The following is a 22,550-nucleotide window of genomic DNA, read 5'->3' as shown; positions in this document are numbered from 1 at the left end:
TTAAAATACATCAAGTATGAACTCAAATTATAAAACTTAAGTGCAGGTTGCATGTTGTGCGGGACTGGCAAAGAATGTGAGACGCAGTTTAAACTATTCTTTGTCAAACTCCTGCACCTTTTTTGCAAGAATTCAGTTGTTTAAATTTTCAAGTTTGTTGTTTAAACATCCAATAGATTCGTTCTGCAGAATAAATAGAGAAAACTGATCATTTCCCCCAGAAACCCGACTCGACCTCTGCTGAAACACATGTATGTTGTGGATTAAAACGTTTTTATTCACCCATGTGTGAATAGGATTGATGTAGGAGCTGGAGGTTTTTATGTATTTTTAAGATGTGGTTTCAATCATCAACCTCAATGCAGCAGCTGCTGTGTCTCCTTTTTTAATGATTTCAGTATTGCATATTTATATTTATGTTCAAGAGGTTTTCTTGGTTTTCTGAGAAAATGCTTGTGTTAACCCAGTTTGAACCATAACTTCCTTACACAGCTTTACGTGTTTTTTTCAAACTCCTGTATGAAACAAGACTTGCGGTCAGTCACAGTTCATCATATCTACGCTGAGAGTAAGTTGTGGGATGATGCCACATTTCTCACAAAGCTGAGAGGGGTCTCCTCCGGCGATGACGTCAAAGCATCGACCCCCATTCGTGCAAATTAATATACAAAAATGTACTCAAGTGAAAGTACAAGTACCACATGAACTTTTCCACTTGAGTAAAAGAAAGTAAGTACTTTTAATTATATTTATAGTAAAAATACTTTCCAAGTGGAAAGGGGGCGGGGTCTAATGTGACCTGCCTGCTCTGATTGGATCAATGGAAGAGGTCCCCGCTTGGTGTTGATTACTTAAAAAAATTATATAAAAAAAAACAACGTGAACATGTATCACAGTGCTTTGTAAAAATGTAGTGGAGAAGAAATTACAGATATTAGATAAAGCTACTTAAGTAACAAAGTAAATGTACTACGTTACATCCCACCACAGGTATTGAGTATTCAGTAGTACACAGAACATTCCATGTACTGAACAGCAGGCTACTTACTAACAGTGCGTAGTATTGTACTAATTTCAGACCCTGTGTAATTCAGAGTCTCCAGCCCACTTGATTACACGTCCTGTTTCTGACTCAGCCGTTCTGCCCCTCCGTGATGCATTGTGGGTAAATGTTTCTTCTTTTCTCACGGGCACTAGTATAGTATAGTAAAGTAGTATTATAGTATAGTAGTATAGTATAAATGTGTTCCTCCTCCATGCACACAGAGCTGGATTCTGATTTCAGAGGTTCATCTGTTCGTTAAGGGCCAAACCTCCCGTCCAAAGAAGAGGTGCTAGAGAAGTTGGTCGCAGTTGATTTTAATAAAAGTGTATTTCAGATGATACAGTAATGTGATATATTCTCTATATTTAAGTTTACAGTTAAAGAAATGACTGTAAGCAAATGAGCATCTATGTTTCATCCGGGCAGGCAGAGCAGGTGATTGCCTGGGGCCACTGTCTCAGCTCGGGGGCCGATGACGCTTCTCCACAGTGATGACAATTCAGTTTGAACCCCCTTAAATACTATGATCAGCCATGTTCAGGAAACTGCAACGACACCATGGTTGGAAACCCCCTAACAAGGTGAGAACAAAGAGGTTGATGCTGGTCCCTTTTCCCCGGAAGTGCTCCATGGACCTAAAATCCAATTCAGTCACGCATTTCATCACTGGGCCGCTCGTCACTTGTCGACTTTGTTACAAGGAATTGAACAGAAATGACAGATCACTGAAACCTGCAAACATCGTCGTTAACAGGAGAGGAAGGTTCTGCGTCAACGCACGTGTCAGCAAAGTCCTTTGTTAGTTGAAAAACGACTCTTACACTTCGAAGAGTCGGCGCCTGTGGCCAAACAGCCGCAGGTAACGACAAACGGAGACAACAGGAGCGGTTGCACGACAGGAAAAGGACGACTTCGCTGTCACAAACTAGAAACTCTGAAGGAATAAAGGTGCCAAAGGTTAAAACAAACACTCAAGGATCCCATTATAAGTTGAGGTTTCCTTTTAGCACCATCAGGTTTTTTTTAACTGGTGACACTTAAGCTCAAATGGTTAGTTGTGAAGCTCTGTAATTTGTGAGGGGTCGTGTGGTTTGAAGAACATCAGCTTCAACGTACAGGGGACTTACCTTGATGTGGAGGGAAATGAGCACTTGTAGCCCTGCAACACGAACGGCCCCTCAACTTAAACTTAAATGCTTTTATTTCCTCGGGCGTCAGTTTGAAACAGGTCCTCAAGATGTCTGACTGATAAGTTCTCAGGAAAACGTGGCCGCACCCGAAGGTTTCCACGTTAGGAGGCGAGGAAGAAGCTTGAGGTCCGGGGCGGTATTCTGACAAGATGAAACACCTCTACTGGCCCCTTCTGACATGAAGGACCAGTGACTCCACTCCGAGCGTCCTCCAGATGTCTCAGACGGAGCCAAACCTACGTAGAAAACTAATTTCTCCAGAAAAACAAGGCTGGAGAGCGATCGTCCGCCCAGTGGAGATTGGCTGCAGGGGCTTTATTGCAACATCCGTAATCGCGTTGCACAACGAGCAATGCAAAGACAAGCCCGGCACCAGATCGTAAAAGAAACATCAGCGACTGCAGGAAACATCCCAACTGGGCCCCAAGACGTTGGGGACACACACCCAGGTCTGAGCAGCCTGTGGTGGGCCTGACTTAGCAGAGGTCGAAACACGACTCTTAAGGTACAAACATCTGTCCCAAACATCTGCTGTTGGTCACTAAGATCTGCAACTTATCCTCAAACTCTCTCATGTCTATCAAACACAACGCCACTGTACAAAAATGATGTTGTACCTGAAAATATCACGTTATACGGCATGTTTCTGTCACGTCATACATGTTTGCCTCGTCACGTTATGTCATTTATTCACAGGCGTTGACTGGAGGGCGTGTACCCTGGGGTAACCTTTTCCTTCATCATAACCCACGCTGCAAAGTTATGAAATGTCATTTTCATACATTCCGCTCCTCAGGAATGTGGAATGATGCTGAATTGGGAGAGTTTACGTCGCCCTGGCGTGCACCAGGGATGTCGCCGTCAGGCCGGCTCAACTTTTACAGCAGTCATTATGTAAGGAACAGCCGCGGTGGTTTCGGTTATGATCAGCGGTGCAGTTTAATTACAGAGCGTTTCTGAGACAGGACACTTTCTAATGTGTCTATTTTTCTATTTTATACGTTCTAAATACAGTTTTATGACAGTCAAAAATAAGCCGTAAAAGGAAACTGTGTCATTACATGCATAATTGCATGAAACAGTTAAAGGAATAGTTCAACTTTCTGAAAAATGCACTTACATTTGCCACAACCAGCAGATGGTTAGCTTAGCTTAGCCTTGCTTTAAAAACTGGAAGCGAAACCATCCAGATGCCGACTCATCTTCTATCACATCTTGTGTTTGTATTTCTCTTGGAACCAAAGTCTTAAAACATAACGGTGTGATTTTATAGCGGAGCATGTGCCAGACACAAAGATTTAGTGTCGTTTTTACACATCGGTTTTGTCTGGATCAACCAAACAGGCTAAAACATGATCATTAATGAGCTGTGGGGGAACGTGCATTAGGGGTTTAGCTGCTGGCTGCGGCTTCATATTTATTGAACAGATTTGTTACTGGAATCAATCATCAAATCCTTGGCTAGAAATCAAATTGGCTCTTTTTCCCATAATAACAAACTATTCCTGTACAATGAAACAACACTGATTCTTTCACATACAAACATATATCAAAATAAAGACTCAGACATATTAAAAACAATGTTTCAAAGTGCTTTGGTATCTTTCTTGCTTTTTACCTGAAGTGGGTTTCTCATTGTTCTGTTGCCTTTGACATTAAAGTTTGTTTTGTTCATGAAAGCCTGAAGTTCTGTTGCAGACTCTCTCATCTTTATGTTGTTCTTCCCGAGTTTGATTTGTTTCAGTGCTGCTTTCCTCTGGGGAATCTTCTTCTTCTTCTTCGTGTTGATGGTGATAACTTTCAGCCTCTTGGAGGCCTTCAGACTGTCGGTTTTTGAATTGTCTGTGGCAGTTTGCTTGGCCTTTGGTTTTACTTTATCTTTCTCACCGCCGGGTTTTCCCGCCGTGGTCTTCTTTGACTCTTCCCTGGATTTCTGCTGCAAAGTGTTCTTCTTCTTTTGTGCTGTGGCTTCCTGCTTGTTCGTGATTTTGCTTTTCCTCCATGGTTTCAACGTATTTTTTTCCTTTGCTTTCTTTTCAGGTGATTTCCCCTTTAGCGCCACAGTGCTAGCCATCGTCACGTTGGCTGCGTACGTTGTACCGTTGACTGCGGACCTCGTAACGTTGGTTGCAGACGTCGTACCGTTGACTGCTGACCTCGTAACGTTGGTTGCAGACCTCGTAACGTTGGTTGCAGACGTCGTACCGTTGACTGCGGACCTCGTAACGTTGACTGCGGACCTCGTAACGTTGGTTGCAGACATCGTAACGTTGACTGCAGACGTCGTCACCTTTGTTGCGGACGTCGTCACCTTCGTTGCAGATGTCGTCACCTTCGTTGTTGAGGACGTCACCTTGGCCGCGGACGTCGTCACCTTCGTTGGAGACGTCGTAGATTGGACTCGGCGGCTCGTCGTTGGAGGTTTGGTGATGAGTTTCATGTTTTTCGGCGGTGGTCTCGTAGGTTTTTCGTTGGTTTCCAGCACCGTCACTGAAATGGCACATAGGTCCTTTTTTACTGTTTTGCTCCGCAGCCACATCGACTATGTCGCATTTTACAAAGCTGTGTAGAATGTTTGGCTCAAGTGTTCGAGAAACTGTTTTTTATAGTTTTACTGACAGTATGAGCTCATTTTACAATTTGGCAGAATATGGACATAAAATTGAGAGCAGGTTCTTCTCGGGACAATCAACAGTGAATTTTTCCCTTAAACTGACTCGATAACATGTTGTGTACATAATGTGTTTGTATTTACTGCACTACTTTGACCAGAAAAAATTAAAATCGCCTTGGATTTATTTCAGTATAAATGACTGAATTCACTCCACTTAGTCAGACAAGCTCAGTCAAAGTCTTTCTTCAACAAGTCTGGTATGTGCGCACCATGAAATAATAACACATCAACTATAGGAAGAAGAAGAGGTGATGAAAATCTGAAGTGCAAACTGAGGTAACTCACATTCCCTGGGCACGAATGGAAGCTTTTTCCCCTTCACTTTGACCGGCAGCGGCTTCCGCTTACACTTCTCCGGAGGAGCTCGCCTGCAGAAGTAGAAATTTAACCTTGAACCATATTCACCAGCAGTTTTGTTTACAATACGTCCCCAAAATAAAAAGGTTACTGATCTTTTAAATAAGGTCACAACCCTGGTATCAAGCAATCAAGCATTTCCAAAGAAAACTACTCAAGTTGTTGGCTTTGTGTCTCCAGAATAAAACATTTATTGGACCACGGTGTGGCTTCTTTTTGTTCGTAGGAATTTTGTGGTGAAAATTGTGCGTCGCTTTTAGCACTTGCAACATGTGTCCTGCTTCACAAACAACCAAAAAGACAAGAAGCTGCGTGAAAATGGAGAACAGCTGTCGCCGTGATGTGGGGATCACTGAAATGTTCTGCACAAATAGAACGAGGAGACTTAATGCTTTCGAACAACATGTAATTTGTCCTGGTTGTAGAATGAGACCAAAAAACACCTCAAGTGGCGCGGCCACGACCATAACAGTGTATTCTGGTTTATGGCTGAGTTTTAACGATCCAAGCGCACGGTCCAAAGCATTCGAGACGTGTCCAAATCCACTTTGGCTAGTTTGACGGAGGAAAACAAAAGTTGCAGCATCGGTCACATGATTCAAAAAGGGTTGAACTCAGCCTCCTAATTAATCACTGTTGGGTTTTTGGGGCATCACATGCTACAAACCAATCAGATTACCGTCTCACTTTCACTTTAAATGCTACGTGCACCTCGGTGGATCACTGTTATAAAGGTAGATTTGTCAGGTAGTAAAAAAAGCATGTGTTGTGCACCTGTCTATGTAGATGCACATAACCACCTTGATATTGTGCCCTCAAAATAAAAGTGAAATACTGCACCACTGTCTTCAGACCAGGTTCGCGTTGGTCGGTCGTGCCACAGATCTCTGCTGCTTCCCGATAGCGATGCACCAACAATGTGCCGACCACGCTGCATTTTAACGCCATAACGTCCATGGGTGCTCCCTGCATTTTTTATGTGCAACAATATGGAGGCTGAATGTAGAACAAAGAACCGTGTCGTCTGGAACTAGTAAAAACCCTTGTATCGCAACTGGCAGCCGGTCCACAATAAGGTCCTTCCAGTTCAGATTCGCTAATAAAGCTCAAAATTAAGTCACAACTCGTCGCTAATTTATGTTGGAAGAAGGAAATATTGTTTTTCATCCTCAATTTTTCTTTTCATTATTGTTTTATGAACGATTTCAAAAGCTCTGTAAGCCCTTTATAGAACATATGGAAACAGTAAAATGCACCATTGGCCTGGAAAGTGATGATTTCTTCTAAATAAAATCTACTTCTCTGTAATAGATATTCGTGATCAGACAGCAGAAGTTACATATCTCTGGACTTGGAAAAAAACAAAACATGGAGGGTGTGAAGTGTGATTTAAAAACCAAAGGAGTTCTGGACATTCATTAAAAAAGTTGTTGTGTTTTAAACAACTATGATTTTGATTCTATTGTATTAAAGATTGTTCCAAACGTCAGTGATTCCATGTGACTTGATAAATTGGACAACAGGTGAATATTGTATGAATCTATGTCGATGATCCAAAGCAAAGCATGCATGATTTCTGATAAGTTGATAATGTCGCTCTACCTGGAGGGATCCATGAATTTGAAAACGGTTCCAAAGGGAGACGTGGTGCTGGGGTACGAAGTGGCCAGAAAATAAAGCTCCCCTGAGGAAAAGAAACACAGGAACCATGTGAGCGGCGTTGATGAAATCCAGGCGCTAAAGGCAGCGAGAGAAATGTTACCTGCTTCGTCTTCAGCGAATGAGATGATGAACTTGTGGTGATGATTGATGAGTCCGGGAAAGGAGCATGTTGTCTTATCACCCATACACACACTCCTTTCTTTCCAGACTCCCGTCGTCTTATCCTCCTCTAGCGCCATTATCCGACTGCAAAAAGGACAAGAAATAATAATCATCATAATCATAATCATAATAATAATAATTTACTTTATTTGTGTTGCACCTTTCATACAAGAAACGCAGCTCAAAGTAAAAACATGTTAATTTAAATAAGAGAACAGATTAAAACGCATTAAAATGACATTTTAAAGAAAAGGAAGTCACCACTAAAACGAAGGAGAAGAAACCTGCATGTTTGAATCATTTAGAAGTGAGAAATTTGTCTCCAGAGCTCTTGCCAAAGAAAAATCTCCATCACATCAAATTCTGAAGGAATCGTTCACTATTTATCGAAATAGGCTCATTTGAGTTCTTGCCTGACGAAGCCACAGACTGGGAACGGACTGGTGAGCTCTGGCAGCGGGTTTCTAACTTCTGAACACAACCTGGCCTTCTGTTTCCAGTCTTCCCAGTAACTGACATGATTGGAATTCATTCGTTTTTCCATAAATTCAAAAAGACTGACACATAAATTTGAGAAAACAAGTTGAAAACCTGACAGAAAACTGTATTTTTGTTTTAATGAGACAGTTGGAGTAATGTATTTGGCTCCGATCGGCTGCACTCTTACCCATTCATGAAGTCTCCAAAGAGGTAGAGGCCGTTCAGATTGGGTGATTCACATCCTCTGTACACATACCCCCCCGTCACAGATTTCCCAACATGGTGGCTGTATGCAAATATCGGCAGGATGTCGTCTGTTGTGGCAGAGAAAGACGTTCAAACTCAAATCTGGAGCATCGGAAATAGACTGAAAGAAACGTACATGATGGCAGAAGCGACTTTTAAACACACACTCACTCAACGACGAGTTGTGGCACAGTTTCAGATCGAAGCACTCGAATCCCTCCTTCGCCCTCCATCCGTAGTTCCCTCCTCTCACAATGATGTCGATCTCCTCGAAGCGGTTTTGACCGACGTCTCCGCAGAAGATCCTGCTCCTGCCGTAGCGGCTCACGGGGTCTCCGCGGTCCACGGAGCAACGCCACATGTTTCTGACCCCGTATGCATACACCTCAGGCCGGGCGCCTGGGTCATGGATGAACGGGTTATCAGCTGGGATCCTGTACGGCCTCTCACTGGAGTCACTTAGGTCCACATCAATTCGCAGTGCTTTACCCAGCAGAGCACTCCTGGGTAGTAAAGAACAGTTGGAGACGATACACCTGAATACTACCATCGCATACTGGGATTGAGAGAGCGTGAAACAGAACAACGAGTAGATGACTGGTTGAAACAGCGAGTAATCAAATCTAAATGACGTAAACTTAAGCTAAAGTAATAGATCGTTAACCATCACTTGTTAAAGTAGTTAACTAGATGTAGCCAAGAGGTTGAATAGTCAAATGTTTTGGTTAAATGGTTAAAATAGTTTGCTTGAAGTAATGTATACATGACTAAAATATATAAAAGTAATGGATAAGCAGTTGAAGATAGATAACTGATCAAAGGTGTAGAATTTACTGACATCTAGTGGTGAGGCTGCAGATTCCAACAATTTAAATATCCCATTACTAGTTTCTTAATAGAAACATAATTATGAATATTATATTAATTTACTAAATCCAACACATGGTCCTTTAATTAAATGTTGACATACACTAAATGTATTGTGAATAAATAGTTGAGTTTATAATTGAGTTTTTAATCTAACACAGAACAAATATTTCACCTAAATCCTGACAATTCAATTGTTAGATATCGTGACCTTACTTGTTTTGAGCGTTGCCGTACTTCCCAAACGGATCCCCAGCTTTTCCACCATCGCCGGTGAAGATGTACAAATATCCATCCAAACCAAACAGCAGCTGGCCTCCGTTGTGGTTCGCCGCTGGTTCCTCGATCTCTAAAATGACCCTGGATTCAGAAAAAGGATCCGGTTAAATACGGTTGGCGTATTTTAGCACAAAGACTGAAAACACACAGTCTTTATGGTTCTGCAGGTTCATTCAAACCTGTTCAAGTTTGGAAGCCATGACAAAGAACAGAAGGAAACTGCTGCGTGTGCGTACCTCTCTGAATAAGGATCGGCCATGTTCATATCGTGATCGGACACCTTCATCTCACTGATCCGGACTTTCTCCACCTTGCTGTTGACCTCGATCGAGTAGTAGATGAAGAAGCGTCCGTTGACCCGGTACTTGGGGTGGAACGCCATGCCCAGGAAACCCCTCTCGTCCCCCAGCCAGGGGGTGGTCACCACCTCCCCGCTCATGTCGAGGAAAGGCTGCTCCACCCGGCTGCCGTCGTGCAGGTAGACCCACACGAAGCCCAGCTGCTCGGCGATGAACATCCGGTGGGTCTCATCTCCGCTGTGCAGCATCAAGACGGGGTTCCTGAGACCATTGGCCACCTCGGTCAGGCACAGCTGGAGACACCCTTTGCGGTCTTCCACCACCTGCCCCAGGTTGCCGTTGAGGTCCTGGGTCTTCAAAACATTGGGATAGCAGTAGTCCTGGTCCGACAGGTCCATCAGGGCGCAGAACGTGGACGTGTCCCGCTCAGCAGTGTCCTGCAGCCGCTTGTTCTCAGTTAGATATTTAACCACGTGCCCGCATTTGCTATGAAATTCAGTGCAGAAGTCAAAGCAAAGGCCGGGCAGCTCTCTGACGGGTGTGTACGGGTCCTCGGCATCATAAAGGTGGGCGGAATAAGGAGAGCACTCCTGGATGAGACACACATGAGACATGACAGAGGACTGAGTGTCACAGGAGCTGAAGATCAATCTGAGTGAGGCTTTAGGTCAAACAATACCTAAATAATAATCTAAAAGCATGGAAATGTCCAGTTAGGACACAGAAAGTCTGGTTTTCAAAAAGAGCATTTCAGCAGGAGCCTACCACACACACACACACACACACACACACACACACACACACACACACACACACACACACACACACACACACACAACCTGCTGTGATGTGGCTCTGTTATCTTACTGGTGTCGGAATATAAACTCATTCCAGTGATAAAGTCATTCTGAACATTGATGTAACAAAACATCTTCACCTCTTCTAAACTGTTTCAACTTTAGTTTAGATTAATTAGATAAAAAAGGGGGAGAATCATAAATGTTGATTCAATTAGAACCAATTAAACCAAAGTTGCACAAGACTTTTTTCCTTTTACAAAAGTAGCTTCATGACGCCTTTAACCTGAAACCAGTTATAGTTGTAGACTATGACTTCCAAATAGTTTACAGTGTACATTAGGATTTCAAGGTAAAAACACAGGTCTATCATATATGAAAAAGGTGTTTGCAGAATAAGAAATGTTCGATTTTGTGAAAATAAAACTTCTGGGGTCAGAAAACATTATGATCCATCACAACAGCATCTTCAGAATCACACAGAAAGCACTTACCTGACACATGACTTCCTTCAGCATGTCCGCACAGAGCTCCTGACCCTCCACCTCCAGCTGCTCCACAGTGTCCCAGTATCTCTCCGCGATCGTGTTGTCCGTCTGCTGGTCGCAGCATCCAAACTCCTCGTACTGCTTGCAGAACTCCAGGTGCCAGTGGGGCTGGAACGGAGGCTCGAAGTCCAGGCACTGGGGATGAGCGGATGCTGGCTGGACCCGGGCGAGCAGCATCACTGAGAGGACCAGGCTGAATGCAGGGAGCCTCGGGGTCTTCTTGGATGAGCTCGGTGCCGCCGCGCGTAAAACCGCGCAGCCGGCTCCTCCTGGATGGAGCGCAGCATCCCGCGTGCTTGACATTTTTGCCGTCTGGCCCCGAAAGAGTTGAAGTGTTTGCTCTCCTTTATGTATGCATCGGGCGTGCACGCGTGCACGTCAATGCATGTATTACGCGTCAGCCAGTCCCTGCCCCATTTCCCCCCCTTCGAGCCTCACCACCATGACTGCAGCCAGGTGAACGCGCACCTTGTGGCCAGTGTCGTCTCCCATCATCAGGCTCATTAGAATCAATTAAGACAAAACACTTTCCTCATGAAGTTAAATGAATTTATTAGTTGGTTTTTTTTGTTGTATTTTTACTCACCGCAGAAAAGTTGGCAAAGCAAATGTGCAATTGTCTCGAAAGCTGCTCACAGTCACAGTCACACAGTCACACACGCAGGGCGCTAAGTCGAGGCATGCAAACATATAGGCAAACTGCACACACACTGTAATTTACGCTCACATTCATGTAACTGAGCCTCGAGGACTGTTGCTCGTATCCTACAGATCCAGTGTCCCGGCATGTCAGGCCCTTTATTTGAATACAGCCTAAAGATACATCATCATTTCAGACCAGTGCCAAGAAAATAAATATATATACTGACTGAGAGGAATGTCATCAGCTCATCGTGGCCTCACACAGGATCCATGCAACCTGCAGAGCTGACTGTAAAGAGGGGTTTGAGATGGATGCAGATTGTTAAGTGCACTGCAGTTAGAACGACATTAATAATAAGTAATAAACTTGATTTATACAGCAACTTTCCAAACATAGTTCCAAGCTGCTTTACGACTTCAAATGAGAACTTGAAGGCAAACAACAGGAGATTGAGTGTGAGACAGAAATGAAAATATACAGATGAGAAAAGAGTAAAAAACAAGATCAAATAAAACAATGTTAAATGATTCAAATAGTAAGCTGGTATCACACAACTAATGAAATGTGCATTTTAATAAGATTAGTGAAATATCATCGATTTGAATTTTCATCTGCTGATCTATAACAGTTATAATAAATGTGGATCATTAACCTGGCCGCTGCCTTGGGCCCCATGACTCCAGTAAACGGATAAAAAGTAGCATTATTGTATGTTATTTTGGTTATTTTATTGAAAGTGTTTAATAAATATGCAGCAATTAAAACAATATCAGTTGACGTTTAGGTGTCTTCTGTTTCATCACCTGATCAGAGCCTGTTTTGAAGAATGTCTCTATTTTAAGACCTTGATTCTCTTTAGTTTTGTGTCTGTATGTAGTTTATACCTACATACATGATGTTTTCTATTTCTTTTTCTTGTAAAACTCTTTGTGAAGCATCACGGAGAGTTTGCTATTCCACAGAAACAATAATAATAATCGGAAGAATCCCGAATCCCGTCAGACGTTATATTCCACTTCTCAACAACTTTTCATTTGTTGTCCTGCCCTGTGACTGTAACTTCCCTTTAACTTTGCACAATCCAGTCTCTAGTGTTATTCCACAACTTCTTCCCTGGTGCTCTGATTATCTGATTCTGAGCCATTACCACAAGTATGAGAATTAAATGAAAAACTTTTAAGACGTTTAATTCTCTGGTTTAACTCTTAACTGTGCAATATTCATTCTGTCTGTGCAATACAATGGTTCATGTGTAATCCATTCACTGTACATCTCCTCACACTGCTCACATTGTTCTTACACTGTACAAATACATTTTTATTCCATTTGTACATTTCTATATTTTTTATATTTCCTTACACTTAAGTATTATTATACTTACACTTAAGTATTGCATGTTACTTAATATTACTGACTGATGCCTATTTTTGACTCTTGCTGCTGTAATATGGCAAATATCCACATTGTGGGACTAATAAAGGATTATTTTATCTTATCTTATCTTATCAAAAGTCCAGGTTGAAAACTAAAGGTGACCGTGCTTTTGCCTTCAGGCCTCTCGGCTTTAGAACTTATACCTGAGGAGATAAGACTCACAGGGTCAGTGACTTCTTTTAAATCACTTCTTTAAAAACTCATTTTTATAGACTTGTATTCATGTGATGTTGTGTTCTTATCCTTTTCTTTTCCCCTTTTATTGTTTTACCTGTTTATTTATTTGTATTATCACATTACTGCTTTTATGGGTTCTAGTTTTCAGTTCATTCACAGCTCTATATTTATTGATTTAATTTGAACCTTGTTTCCTACCAACTAAACCTGCTGATTGTTATTTCTCTTTTATTTACTTTTCTTGCTTTGCCATCAAAGCACTTTGTAAACTCAGTGCTGAATAAATAATTGTTGTTATCATTAGTATTATTATTGTTGTTATTATTATTATTGTTGTTATTATTAGTAGTATTGTTGTTATTATTAGTAGTATTAGTATTATAAGGTGACGCACAAATGAACTTACGTGGTTTTTCCAGCAGGTGGCAGCACTCAAACTCAGGGAGCCTCCACAGTGGGCCAGGAAGCGGAAACACGTCATTTCTTTTTATTTCCCATTTGTTTTGGTGAAGAGGAAAATCATCAAGGTACTTAAAATGAAAACAGCGAACTTCCGCCTTAAAACTTCAGATTAAAATGCTTATGGATGAAAAAATATTTATTGAGACGTAATTCAACCAGGAATAAGTTTAATAAAACGTGCTGAACATTAACTGAATATTGTTGTATGTGTTTTGTTGTTAATCAAGTCAAACGCGTGCTATTTTCTTGTGAAATTGTTTTACGTTGAAAGTGAAATCTGAACGTTTCCGGCGGCATGTGCATCCGAGTGAGTTCAACTTGACGCGCGGCGATAAAGCATCAAAATATAATTTGTGTGATTTAACTCGTGCCGTTAATCCACCGTCATGGCGCCTTAAAGCAGCGGAGGAAGCCGCGGGGTTCGTGCTCGGATGGTGACCGGAGTCAGTGCGCTGTTCTCCGCTGAGCCGTGACGCTGCGCCCCCCGAAACCCACACGGCTGCGGCCACAATGAGCTCGGAGCACCAGGGCGCCAGCGAGGACGCCGACGAGTCGCAGGACAGGCCCGACGGCGACAAAGAGCTGAACCCCGGCGTCGACGACTCGGACGAGGAGGAGGAGGAGGAGGATGATGACATCCCCCGGGAGGTGGCACCGTCTCGGCCCCGGAGCAGCGAGGAGCGACCGGAGCCACCGGAGCGAGCGGAGCGCGGGGGCGGCGGCGCAGGGTCCCCGGTGCCCGGCGCGCAGGAGCCCCCTTGCCCGCCGAGCACCGCGCCGCAGCCGGGGAGCAGCGGGGCGGACAGCGTGTTCTCCTGGCTGCGGAGCAGGACTATCAGACGAGGGGTGTTTGTAGACCCAGCCAGGGACAACTTCAGGACAATGACCAGTCTGTACTGCTCCATGAACCCGGCGGTGGAGTCCGTCAACCTGAGCACCCAGACCCACGGAGCCGTGTTCAACCTGGAGTACTCCCCGGACGGGTAAGACGGGCTGAGGCCTCTCACCCGGAGGACCACAGGGTTTCTGCTTTTACTGGGAAATGAATGAAATGTGGAGACACTGGGAGAAGTCAGCTGGAGAGTGTTGTTGTTGTTGTTGTTGTTGTTGTTCCTCCTCACAGTTAAATCTGTCCAACACCAGGATCCCTTCACACGTCCAGGGAAATGGGTCAATATTAGTGATGAGACAACAATAGGACAAAAACCGTGTAAAGGACCAACTGACCAAAACATGTCCATCTGAATACGACCTGAGAAGTGACAGCCTCTATCTCCATAAACACATCTAACATGAGCAGACGACAGGAGATAAATCCTGCAGACAAACCAGGTCAAGCTGAGTCCAGTCTGGATCAGGAGCTGCTCACACGCTCATGAGACATCAGGACCAAACGCACAGAGACAGTCTGTCCTCATGGCACCTGTGCATGAGGTCAAATAAGACATTTAATAGAAGCTGATTCCGATATTATAGAGTATAATATAAATGCACATCCGAAGTCTTTATTCAGCTTTTATATCAGTGTTACATCAGCAAACACAGACACTGATATGTCTGTGAACAGCTGATATTGGCCGTCAAGTTCTAAACCAGATCTGTTCTTTCCTTCTCTTATGTGTGATGTGATTCTGTGTTTGCTCTCTGCAGGTCGGTGCTGACTGTGGCCTGCGAGCAGACGGAGGTCCTGCTGTTTGACCCCATCTCCTCCAGACACATCAAAACCCTGACGGAGGCCCACGAGGACTGTGTCAACAACATAAGGTGCATTTCAGATAATTGAAACAATCAGAGGAGGGTTCACAGCATCCTGCCTCTCACACACTTCAACACAGCAGGAAGGGAGCTCAGCAAGTTGAAGCTGTGAAACAACAAGACGCGTTTTTTATTCTAGAGAGAGAATCTAAAGTCAAAATCTGTCTGTGCCCCTGCAGGTTTTTGGACAATCGCTTGTTTGCCACCTGCTCCGACGACACCACTATTGCATTGTGGGATCTCCGCAAGCTGAACGCAAAGGTCTGCTCTTTGCACGGCCACGCCAGCTGGGTGAAGAACATCGAGTACGACACCAACACGCGTCTCCTCGTCACGTCTGGCTTCGACGGCAACGTCATCACGTGGGACACTAACAGGTCGGTCTTCATGCACTGTGCGTCAAAGTATCTAACGGTGAAAAGTGAAATGATCAAATAATCGTTCGTTAATCGATATCAAGATAAAGGGGGGGGGGGGGGGGGGGAGCTCCATTATGTTGAAGACAAAACAGTAACATCAGTTTTACCACCTGTGAAATGGCCTGTTCCCGTGGTTACTTCATTCTGCAACAGCAGCTGCACATAAAACTAAAATCTACATCACTGACATTTTAACTGTCTCTGTCTTCATCTCCATCAAATTAAAACTGTAACTTTACAACTTTGAAAGTGGATAAATCTTTATTTTGGCTTTAATGCAACTCTGAAATCTCTCAGTGGATCATTTGTCTCGTGCTTGCATTTCCTCTGCAGGTTTACAGAGGACGGCTGCCCGCACAAAAAGTTCTTCCACACCCGCTACCTGATGAGGATGCGTCTGACGCCCGACTGTTCCAAGATGCTCATCTCCACGTCCTCGGGGTACCTGCTCATCCTCCACGACCTGGACCTCACTCAGTCCCTGGAGGTGGGCAGCTACCGGATGCTGCGAGCGCGACGGACCCCCCTCACCTCCGGTCAGACCACAGCCTCTGTTTGCAATTACTAACACTTTTTGAATTTCTTCTTTTACTTACATATTTTGTGGCTTTACTCTTAATGTCGATATTGTCTTTTCGTACTTTTCACTGTTAATACTGAGTCCGTCCCTGTTTGTTAACCTCACACACTCATCAGTCAATTAGCTAACTAGGAAATCAGTAAGCTGGTGATTTAGAGTCAAGTTTTTTCATTCTCTTTATTCTCTTATTTTCATATTTGTCGACTATGCTCTGATAAATGCCAACGGTTTGATTTTCTCCATTTGATGTCGTTTGCGATTTAAAGTTTTGTTGATCAGATATTTGATTGATTTGCCACATCACTATTCTATGAGAATGACTTTTGTCCTTGTGGTGATCCTGCAGACGGCGGCACGTCGGCGTCCAGGTCAGCTGGAACTCCTCGCCAGGGAAATGACTCCAGCAAGATCCACCCTCACAGAGAAGGTACGACAACCAGGGAGATAAAACAGAGAAACTAGTGAGTTCTCTACACTATAAAATGATCAAACCCCTTTTTTCCCCCCCTCGCTCACAGGACTTTCTCCCCGGAATAGTCTGGAGGTGTTGACTCCAGAGATCCCAGGAGAGAGGGACAGAGGGAACTGCATCACCTCCCTGCAGCTCCACCCCAAAGGCTGGGCCGCGCTCATCCGCTGCTCCAGCAACATGGACGACCAGGAGGTGAGAAACATTAGCTCATTATCTCTGAGATCCATACACGTCTCTCTCTTCATATTTAATAGATAAGCTAGGCAATTTATGACCTCCGTTGACCCCTAGTGGTGTAGTATAGGAGTTGCATCGGAACTGTATTCATTGAGTATGAAATCTCAGCATTAATGCACATCTGTAGCTTCCTTGATGAACATGGCAGCTGCTGTTGGACTGAACATAACTTCTCTTTAAACTTAGATTGTGTTTTTCCAGCGGTGACACCATCATGATTATTTCTTGGCGTGACACTGAGCACATCCTCCACCTTTGCTCCTTTCTCTCTGCAGTGGACGTGTGTGTATGAGTTCCAGGAGGGAGCGCCCACCCGCCCGCTGGTCTCCCCCCGCTGCTCGCTCCGCCTCACCCACTACATCGAGGAGGCCAACGTGGGGCGGGGCTACATCAAGGAGTTGTGTTTCAGCCCGGACGGACGGCTCATCTGCTCGCCGTACGGCTACGGCGTCCGCCTGCTTGCCTTCGACGAGCGCTGCGGCGAGCTGGTGGACTGCCTGCCCGTCCAGACCAGCTGCCTCAAAGAGATCCGCTCCATCTACTCGCACAGCGACGTGGTGCTCACCACCAAGTTCTCCCCGACACACTGCCAGCTGGCCTCGGGCTGCCTCAGTGGGCGCGTGGCGCTTTACCAGCCCAAGTTTTAGCCTCAGGTGCGGTCAGAGGACGATGCACTGCAGACCTGGGTCAAGACGCTCTGATCAGGAACTAGACCGGGAACGATTCTGAAGAAGCATTTAGTGTTTTCCAGGTTTGATTAGTTTGATAGTTGCACAAAAAAATCTGGTAAAAATTGCACTGCCCCAAAATATTATATGTGCAGCTTCATATTTTCTATGATTTTAGACCCTTGTCGTCTAAGATACGCAGAAATTTGTCGTGCAAAACATTCTGGCCTCTTCAGTATCATTCAGTTTAAATTACACATCATCAGAGGAATTCACATTTTTTAACATCTCAAAATGTAGAAACCCGAAATAACTAATTTCCTGATGTTTGTTTTAAAAAGTTCAGTGGATCAGGTGGTGGGGGGGGGTTCTTACAATGCATGCGGGTATTTCAAATAGTGTGACACATCTAAAAGTCACTTTTCTTTGAGGCTTGATTTGACTTTAAAACACTTATTTGAACCCTAACCCTTAAAAAAAAACCACCTATCCTGAAACTAATCTGGTTTAAGCAGATCTCAAATAACTAGACTCAGGTCTGCAGCTGTGGAGCAGACTCAGTTTGTTTGGAAAAGGAGAAATTGAAGAATAAGAAGAAGACTTTGGCAGTGCCCCCCCACTGACCAGACTGCAGCAGTGGATGGAAACATTCAGCCTGTCTGAACTTCAATGGGTTAAAAAGGACCATGGGGCTTTGCAAACTACAGACTTCCATCCAGACTGAGGAGAGGCTTCACTCTCCAAAAACTTTGACTCTCCTGATCCTGGAATCCTCCTGAGTCTTCTGTGGCTGTTTTTTTTCATACAAGAGATGAAGTTTGGTCTCTCGCGGGAGAAAACTTTGACCTGTTCCGAGACTCGGGACGTCCACGTGTTGCTGTGTCGGCAGAAACAAACACTAAGGATGCAAACAGACGTTGATCCATTGATTCCTCGCGACACAAACCAGACAACCGGCCCCTCGCGTCTGCCGCTGTCTCCGCGTCGCTCCGCTGCGGAACGCCTCGCTCTGCTCATGCCTTCTTTTCTACAGGTGCTGCTTCTCTGCTCATACAATCTGAACTTATAGGACCTCATCGTTGTCGCCTTTCTCTCCACTTCCGACCCACCTGTACTTTTTCTCCTCCACCTCCGCCCTGTTTTTTTTCAGTTTCATCGTGTGAATGTTTTTACTGGTGACATTGGTGTAACCGCGTCGGCACTGCTCATAGCACAGTGTTGGATTTATTTGTAGCGTTTGTTAGAATGGAACTTCACTTCTCATTTCTCCTTCCACAGTTTGTGTTTTTTTTATCTTCAGTCTGTGAATGGAAACTTTATGCTCTCTGGAAAACAGAAAATCCCACCTGCTGCTCCGATCACTAATCTACAATTAAAATCCCAACATTTTCAAGGAAATCAGACATTTCAAACCGCATCTTTTTCCCAAAAGGATTTATTTTTGATTTCTCAAAACCTGTCCACTGGTTCCTTTTGGAGAACGGAAATATTTATAATCTGCTCACAAATGTAGTTTGTCGTTTCTGGCACTGTAGCTGTAACTCAAACAAAAGTAAATTGTGAAATTGTTCGGGAGAAGTTACTTTAACTCATTTTGGTTCACGGGTGAATGTTTCAGCAGCAGGTTGGTGTTTGTTGGATTAAGTCAAAACTAGAGACCTCTGTCAAGGCCCAACAATCCCCTTATAAAACTATATTTACATTTGCTAGATCTTTATATTTATGTGGATCTGCGTGAAATTACACACACTTATAAATATCAGTCCCCTACAAATTCTTTTCTTTAAGATCCATGAATTATTATTTGAGAAATAAGTGTAAATGTAAAGAAATGGCCTGGATCCGGTTCCTGATCTGGTTTTGCACCAAACTTTAATGGCTTCTTTCCACATTCTGCATCCCTCTACCAAGTTTCACCGCAAACTGTTTTTACTTAATCCTGCAAACTTAACAAACACCAATGAAAACCAAGCCTCCATCTAGTTCACAGGGAAGAAGGAAAATGTTTTGCCAGGGTTCATGTGTTTTTAACAGTATCACAGATAAGATTTGTTTGTAGAATCAGTTCAGTTTTTTGGGTTTCGTCTTTTCACAGTTCGGGTTAATAATGAGAACAAAAAAGAAGATATTTCCAGCCTCTTCCTCAGGGGCTTGTTTATGTTTGTTGGCAGAAGAATCTTCTTCAGTTTAATATTCACAGGATTGTTGCCAAGAAACGACTCGTTTTCAGACGTCGAACCTCGAGTGTTGATTCCTCATCATCAGTATTTGGTTCCTTTCCTCTCATCTCTTCCATCCTCGCGTCATAAATGCTTCGTTTTCTTTCTTCTCTAAGTAGCGAGCGGTTCCCCTCGACTGTTTAACCACTGTTGACGCTTTGTGTGTGAAACCTGTGTAGTATATCTGCTGTAAGAACCAAGCACATGTGTGGGTGTGTGATGTAAACTGGCTGCAGTGCAAAGCGACTGCAGAGTAGATCAATATGTGCTGTTGTGTGACCAATAGATAAGAGTGTACTACTATGCAGACCGGCCTTTATGAAGATTCAACTTTCTTATTTATGTGAGCGTGTCGCTCCGCGTGTGCAGCTGTCAGATGCCAAAATGTGTTTTGCGTGGACGGTCTCCTGCAGTGAACTGAACGTACACATCTGCTCTTATTGGGTTTTAAAATATTTCTTTACATGTTGCAAAAGCTTCAACTTAAAAAAACAATTGTCTTTTCCTGTGGGAGAGTGAGGAGAGAACGTTGCTTTCACCGTTCAGTTTAGTTACGCGTGCATGAACGCTTGAGGCCATTTGACAGCAGAGGCTGAAGTGAGAGGTTTAAAAGAAGTGGAATTAACGCAGCTTTATATCTGCATCGTCTGATAGATGCTATTTACCTACAGTGATTTGGCCTCTTCGGTATCATTTTGATCAAAACCATCCAGAAATGAACAACACTCAAAATGTGGGAACGTTTGAAAACACCCGGACCCGGAGTTTACAGCTCGATAAAGTGTGAACACATGAGGCCGTTTGAAGTTCGGAGGCTGATGTGAGAGGTTCTTCCTGCTCGTGGTTAAATACATGTGACCTGAACGCAGCTTATAAGACTTCATCATCTAACAGATGCAGATATATGTTGTAAAACTGGTGTTTATCTGCAGCGATGTGGCCTCTGCAGTATCATTTAGTTTATATGAATCAAAACCGTCCAAAGCTCAAAATGTAGGAAACTTTAATAACATTTTCTGGCATTAGTTTAAAAGTGATCACTGAACCAGACGGGTGGGATTTACATGCAGATATTTCAAATAGTGTGAGATGAGTATTAAAATCTGAGGTTTAAATTAGCTGCAGCCCTCAGTCAGGCTGTGATGAACCCATCTGGTAATAAAGGGATGAAATGACTCTAAAATAATCATTTCAAGCACCTGAAGCCTGAAGTCTGCAGCTGTGAAGCAGACTGGGTTGGAAATAGAAAAATCCACGAGACTTTAAAGCTCGATAAAGTGTTTGATGCGAGAGGTTCACGTCCCTGAACGCAGCTTTTTACAGACGTCATCATCTCATATATGCAGATCTTTGTTGTGCCAAACTGGTTTAAAGGTCATTTAGTATCAAATATTCAAAACCATCAGAGGAAATTACCTTTGTTTAACGTCAAATAGTATAAAGCTTAACAAACATTTCCTGGCATTTGTTTTAAAGTGCTTGGTGAACCAGATTTACACGATGCAGATATTTCACATCAAGTTCCACACGCCTCGCCTACAGGTCAGTGTTCTCTGAGGTTTTTTAAGTATTGTGATTTTTCCTGAAACCCTCAGACAGACTGTGAAAACCCATCTGGAAGCTAAAAGGGATAAAGTAAATTATAAAAAACACAATTTCAACCACCTCTGGAGTCAAGTCTGCAATTTCCCACTCACAGTTTTAAGGATGTGACCTGAACGCAGCTTCGTAGACGTCAACGCTCTCGACCGACTCTCTGACAGAAACTGTCACAGGTTGAATTTCCAAACTATGTGAAGAGTATAATGAAGTTCTTAAGAAATGATTTGTGGATTTGAGGTGAAAAGATGAAACACAGGTGTAACTCAGCCACATCATTGTGTGTGTGTGTGTGTGTGTGTGTGTGTGTGTGTGTGTGTGTGTGTGTGTGTGTGTGTGTGTGTGTGTGTGTGTGTGTGTGTGTGTGTGTGTGTGTGTGTGTGTGTGTGTGTGTGTGTGAGAGAGAGAGAGAGAGAGAGAGGAAGGAGGCGTTTGAACACTTTGTACCTCAGTGCTCATGATGTTTGTGTTTCACCCTCAGCTCCGTCAATCAGGGACTTTTCTCTTCCCTGATTTCATGAATAATCTACATTTACAGTGACAGTCGTCGAGCTGAAGGTCAAACGAGTCTCCAGGCTGAACATAAACTCAAAAGCTCTTCAGACAGAAGTGTCTTATCTGCTATTTTCACTTCAGGTGGAGAAACAAAGGGATTCAGTTTGTTCTGTTTCCTTCTCGTTTCCTTGTCTCCTCTGAGTTTTGACCTGTTGATTGAATGTTCTCTGTCGTTCTGTACCTGTGCACCGTCGCCTCCCAGCTGAGCAGGTGGAGGCGGAACGAGACACAAACACATTGTTGAGTTGCTCGCACTGTTGTTTCCCTTCCTGGCTTCAAACGGCAAGTTATCCCCACAATGGTACTTATTCTCACAGAAATTAAAGGTTGGCTTCTTTTGCACTGCGGACTGTTTTGGTGTTTGGCTCCTTTCTGGGTTTTGGGATTGTAATATTTTTGAATTCTCACATGCAGCAGCTGAGCATTAACCACTAGATGGCAGGCAAAGACGTCGCCAGTGAAGAATCTGCAGGAAGTTCTGCTCCAGTGGTTCCCAACCAGTTTCTAATCCTTGGGCGTCTTGTGTTCTTCACCACTTTTAAAATGATGGAGTTTAAATATTATAATAATAATATGTGACAAAACTCGTAAAAGTGCTTCTGGATGTTTGGAAGAAAATGGATCACATCTGGAAAACTTTCAATCAAAGTCCTGGTGGTTTTGAAACTGCTCAAAAAGAACAAAGAAAATGAGATATTAAATATTAGGAAACATATTTTGACGA

At 43.5% G+C, this 22,550-nt stretch overlaps 2 protein-coding genes and 1 long non-coding RNA gene across 4 annotated transcripts; 2 read left to right on the top strand and 1 right to left on the bottom strand.

Annotated features, from left to right (window-relative positions):
- Positions 1 to 3,820: 3,820 nt before the first annotated feature.
- Positions 3,821 to 11,783, bottom strand: hhipl2 (HHIP-like 2). The gene is made up of 9 exons (XM_034577045.1): positions 10,553 to 11,783; positions 9,199 to 9,851; positions 8,900 to 9,043; positions 7,988 to 8,319; positions 7,758 to 7,884; positions 7,029 to 7,174; positions 6,869 to 6,950; positions 5,195 to 5,277; positions 3,821 to 4,725 (listed from the first exon to the last, which is right to left on the bottom strand). Exons 1-9 carry the CDS (start codon positions 10,907 to 10,909, stop codon positions 3,821 to 3,823), a joined length of 2,829 nt encoding a protein of 942 aa, XP_034432936.1. The 5' UTR covers positions 10,910 to 11,783.
- Positions 11,784 to 13,383: 1,600 nt separating this feature from the next.
- On the top strand, positions 13,384 to 17,816 carry wdr32 (WD repeat domain 32). 2 transcript variants are annotated; one of them, XR_004612799.1, is made up of 8 exons: positions 13,384 to 14,305; positions 14,973 to 15,086; positions 15,257 to 15,454; positions 15,830 to 16,032; positions 16,423 to 16,503; positions 16,595 to 16,740; positions 17,061 to 17,516; positions 17,579 to 17,816. XR_004612799.1 is itself a non-coding variant. In XM_034576894.1 (7 exons), the coding sequence occupies exons 1-7, from the start codon at positions 13,833 to 13,835 to the stop codon at positions 17,430 to 17,432; spliced, it is 1,587 nt and encodes a 528-aa protein (XP_034432785.1). In that variant the 5' UTR covers positions 13,384 to 13,832; the 3' UTR covers positions 17,433 to 17,816. The 2 variants fall into 2 exon arrangements, 1 of the variants encoding a protein (XP_034432785.1); XM_034576894.1 differs by having other exon boundaries at positions 17,061 to 17,816.
- Positions 17,817 to 21,522: 3,706 nt separating this feature from the next.
- Positions 21,523 to 22,173, top strand: LOC117756398. The gene is made up of 2 exons (XR_004612798.1): positions 21,523 to 21,563; positions 21,693 to 22,173. It is a non-coding gene; the product is annotated as an uncharacterized LOC117756398 (long non-coding RNA).
- The last annotated feature ends 377 nt before the right edge of the window (positions 22,174 to 22,550 follow it).

Source organism: Hippoglossus hippoglossus, chromosome 22, assembly GCF_009819705.1.
Source record: "Hippoglossus hippoglossus isolate fHipHip1 chromosome 22, fHipHip1.pri, whole genome shotgun sequence".
NCBI lineage: Eukaryota > Metazoa > Chordata > Actinopteri > Pleuronectiformes > Pleuronectidae > Hippoglossus > Hippoglossus hippoglossus.
Note: the sequence above shows the minus strand (reverse complement) of the source record. Positions and strands in the feature narration are given on the sequence as shown.

What these genes read in the sequence shown, in the direction of transcription:
- hhipl2 (XM_034577045.1), bottom strand. Translation starts at nt 10,909, where the DNA reads ATGTCAAGCACGCGGGATGCTGCGCTCCATCCAGGAGGAGCCGGCTGC. An exon ending in TACGGCAACGCTCAAAACAA is followed by an intron (nt 8,320 to 8,899) that starts GTAAGGTCACGA and finishes TTTACTACCCAG; the next exon opens with GAGTGCTCTGCTGGGTAAAG. An exon ending in ATTCGCTGAAGACGAAGCAG is followed by an intron (nt 6,951 to 7,028) that starts GTAACATTTCTC and finishes TCTTTTCCTCAG; the next exon opens with GGGAGCTTTATTTTCTGGCC.
- wdr32 (XM_034576894.1), top strand. Translation starts at nt 13,833, where the DNA reads ATGAGCTCGGAGCACCAGGGCGCCAGCGAGGACGCCGACGAGTCGCAG. An exon ending in ACGGACCCCCCTCACCTCCG is followed by an intron (nt 16,033 to 16,422) that starts GTCAGACCACAG and finishes GTGATCCTGCAG; the next exon opens with ACGGCGGCACGTCGGCGTCC. An exon ending in GATCCACCCTCACAGAGAAG is followed by an intron (nt 16,504 to 16,594) that starts GTACGACAACCA and finishes CCTCGCTCACAG; the next exon opens with GACTTTCTCCCCGGAATAGT.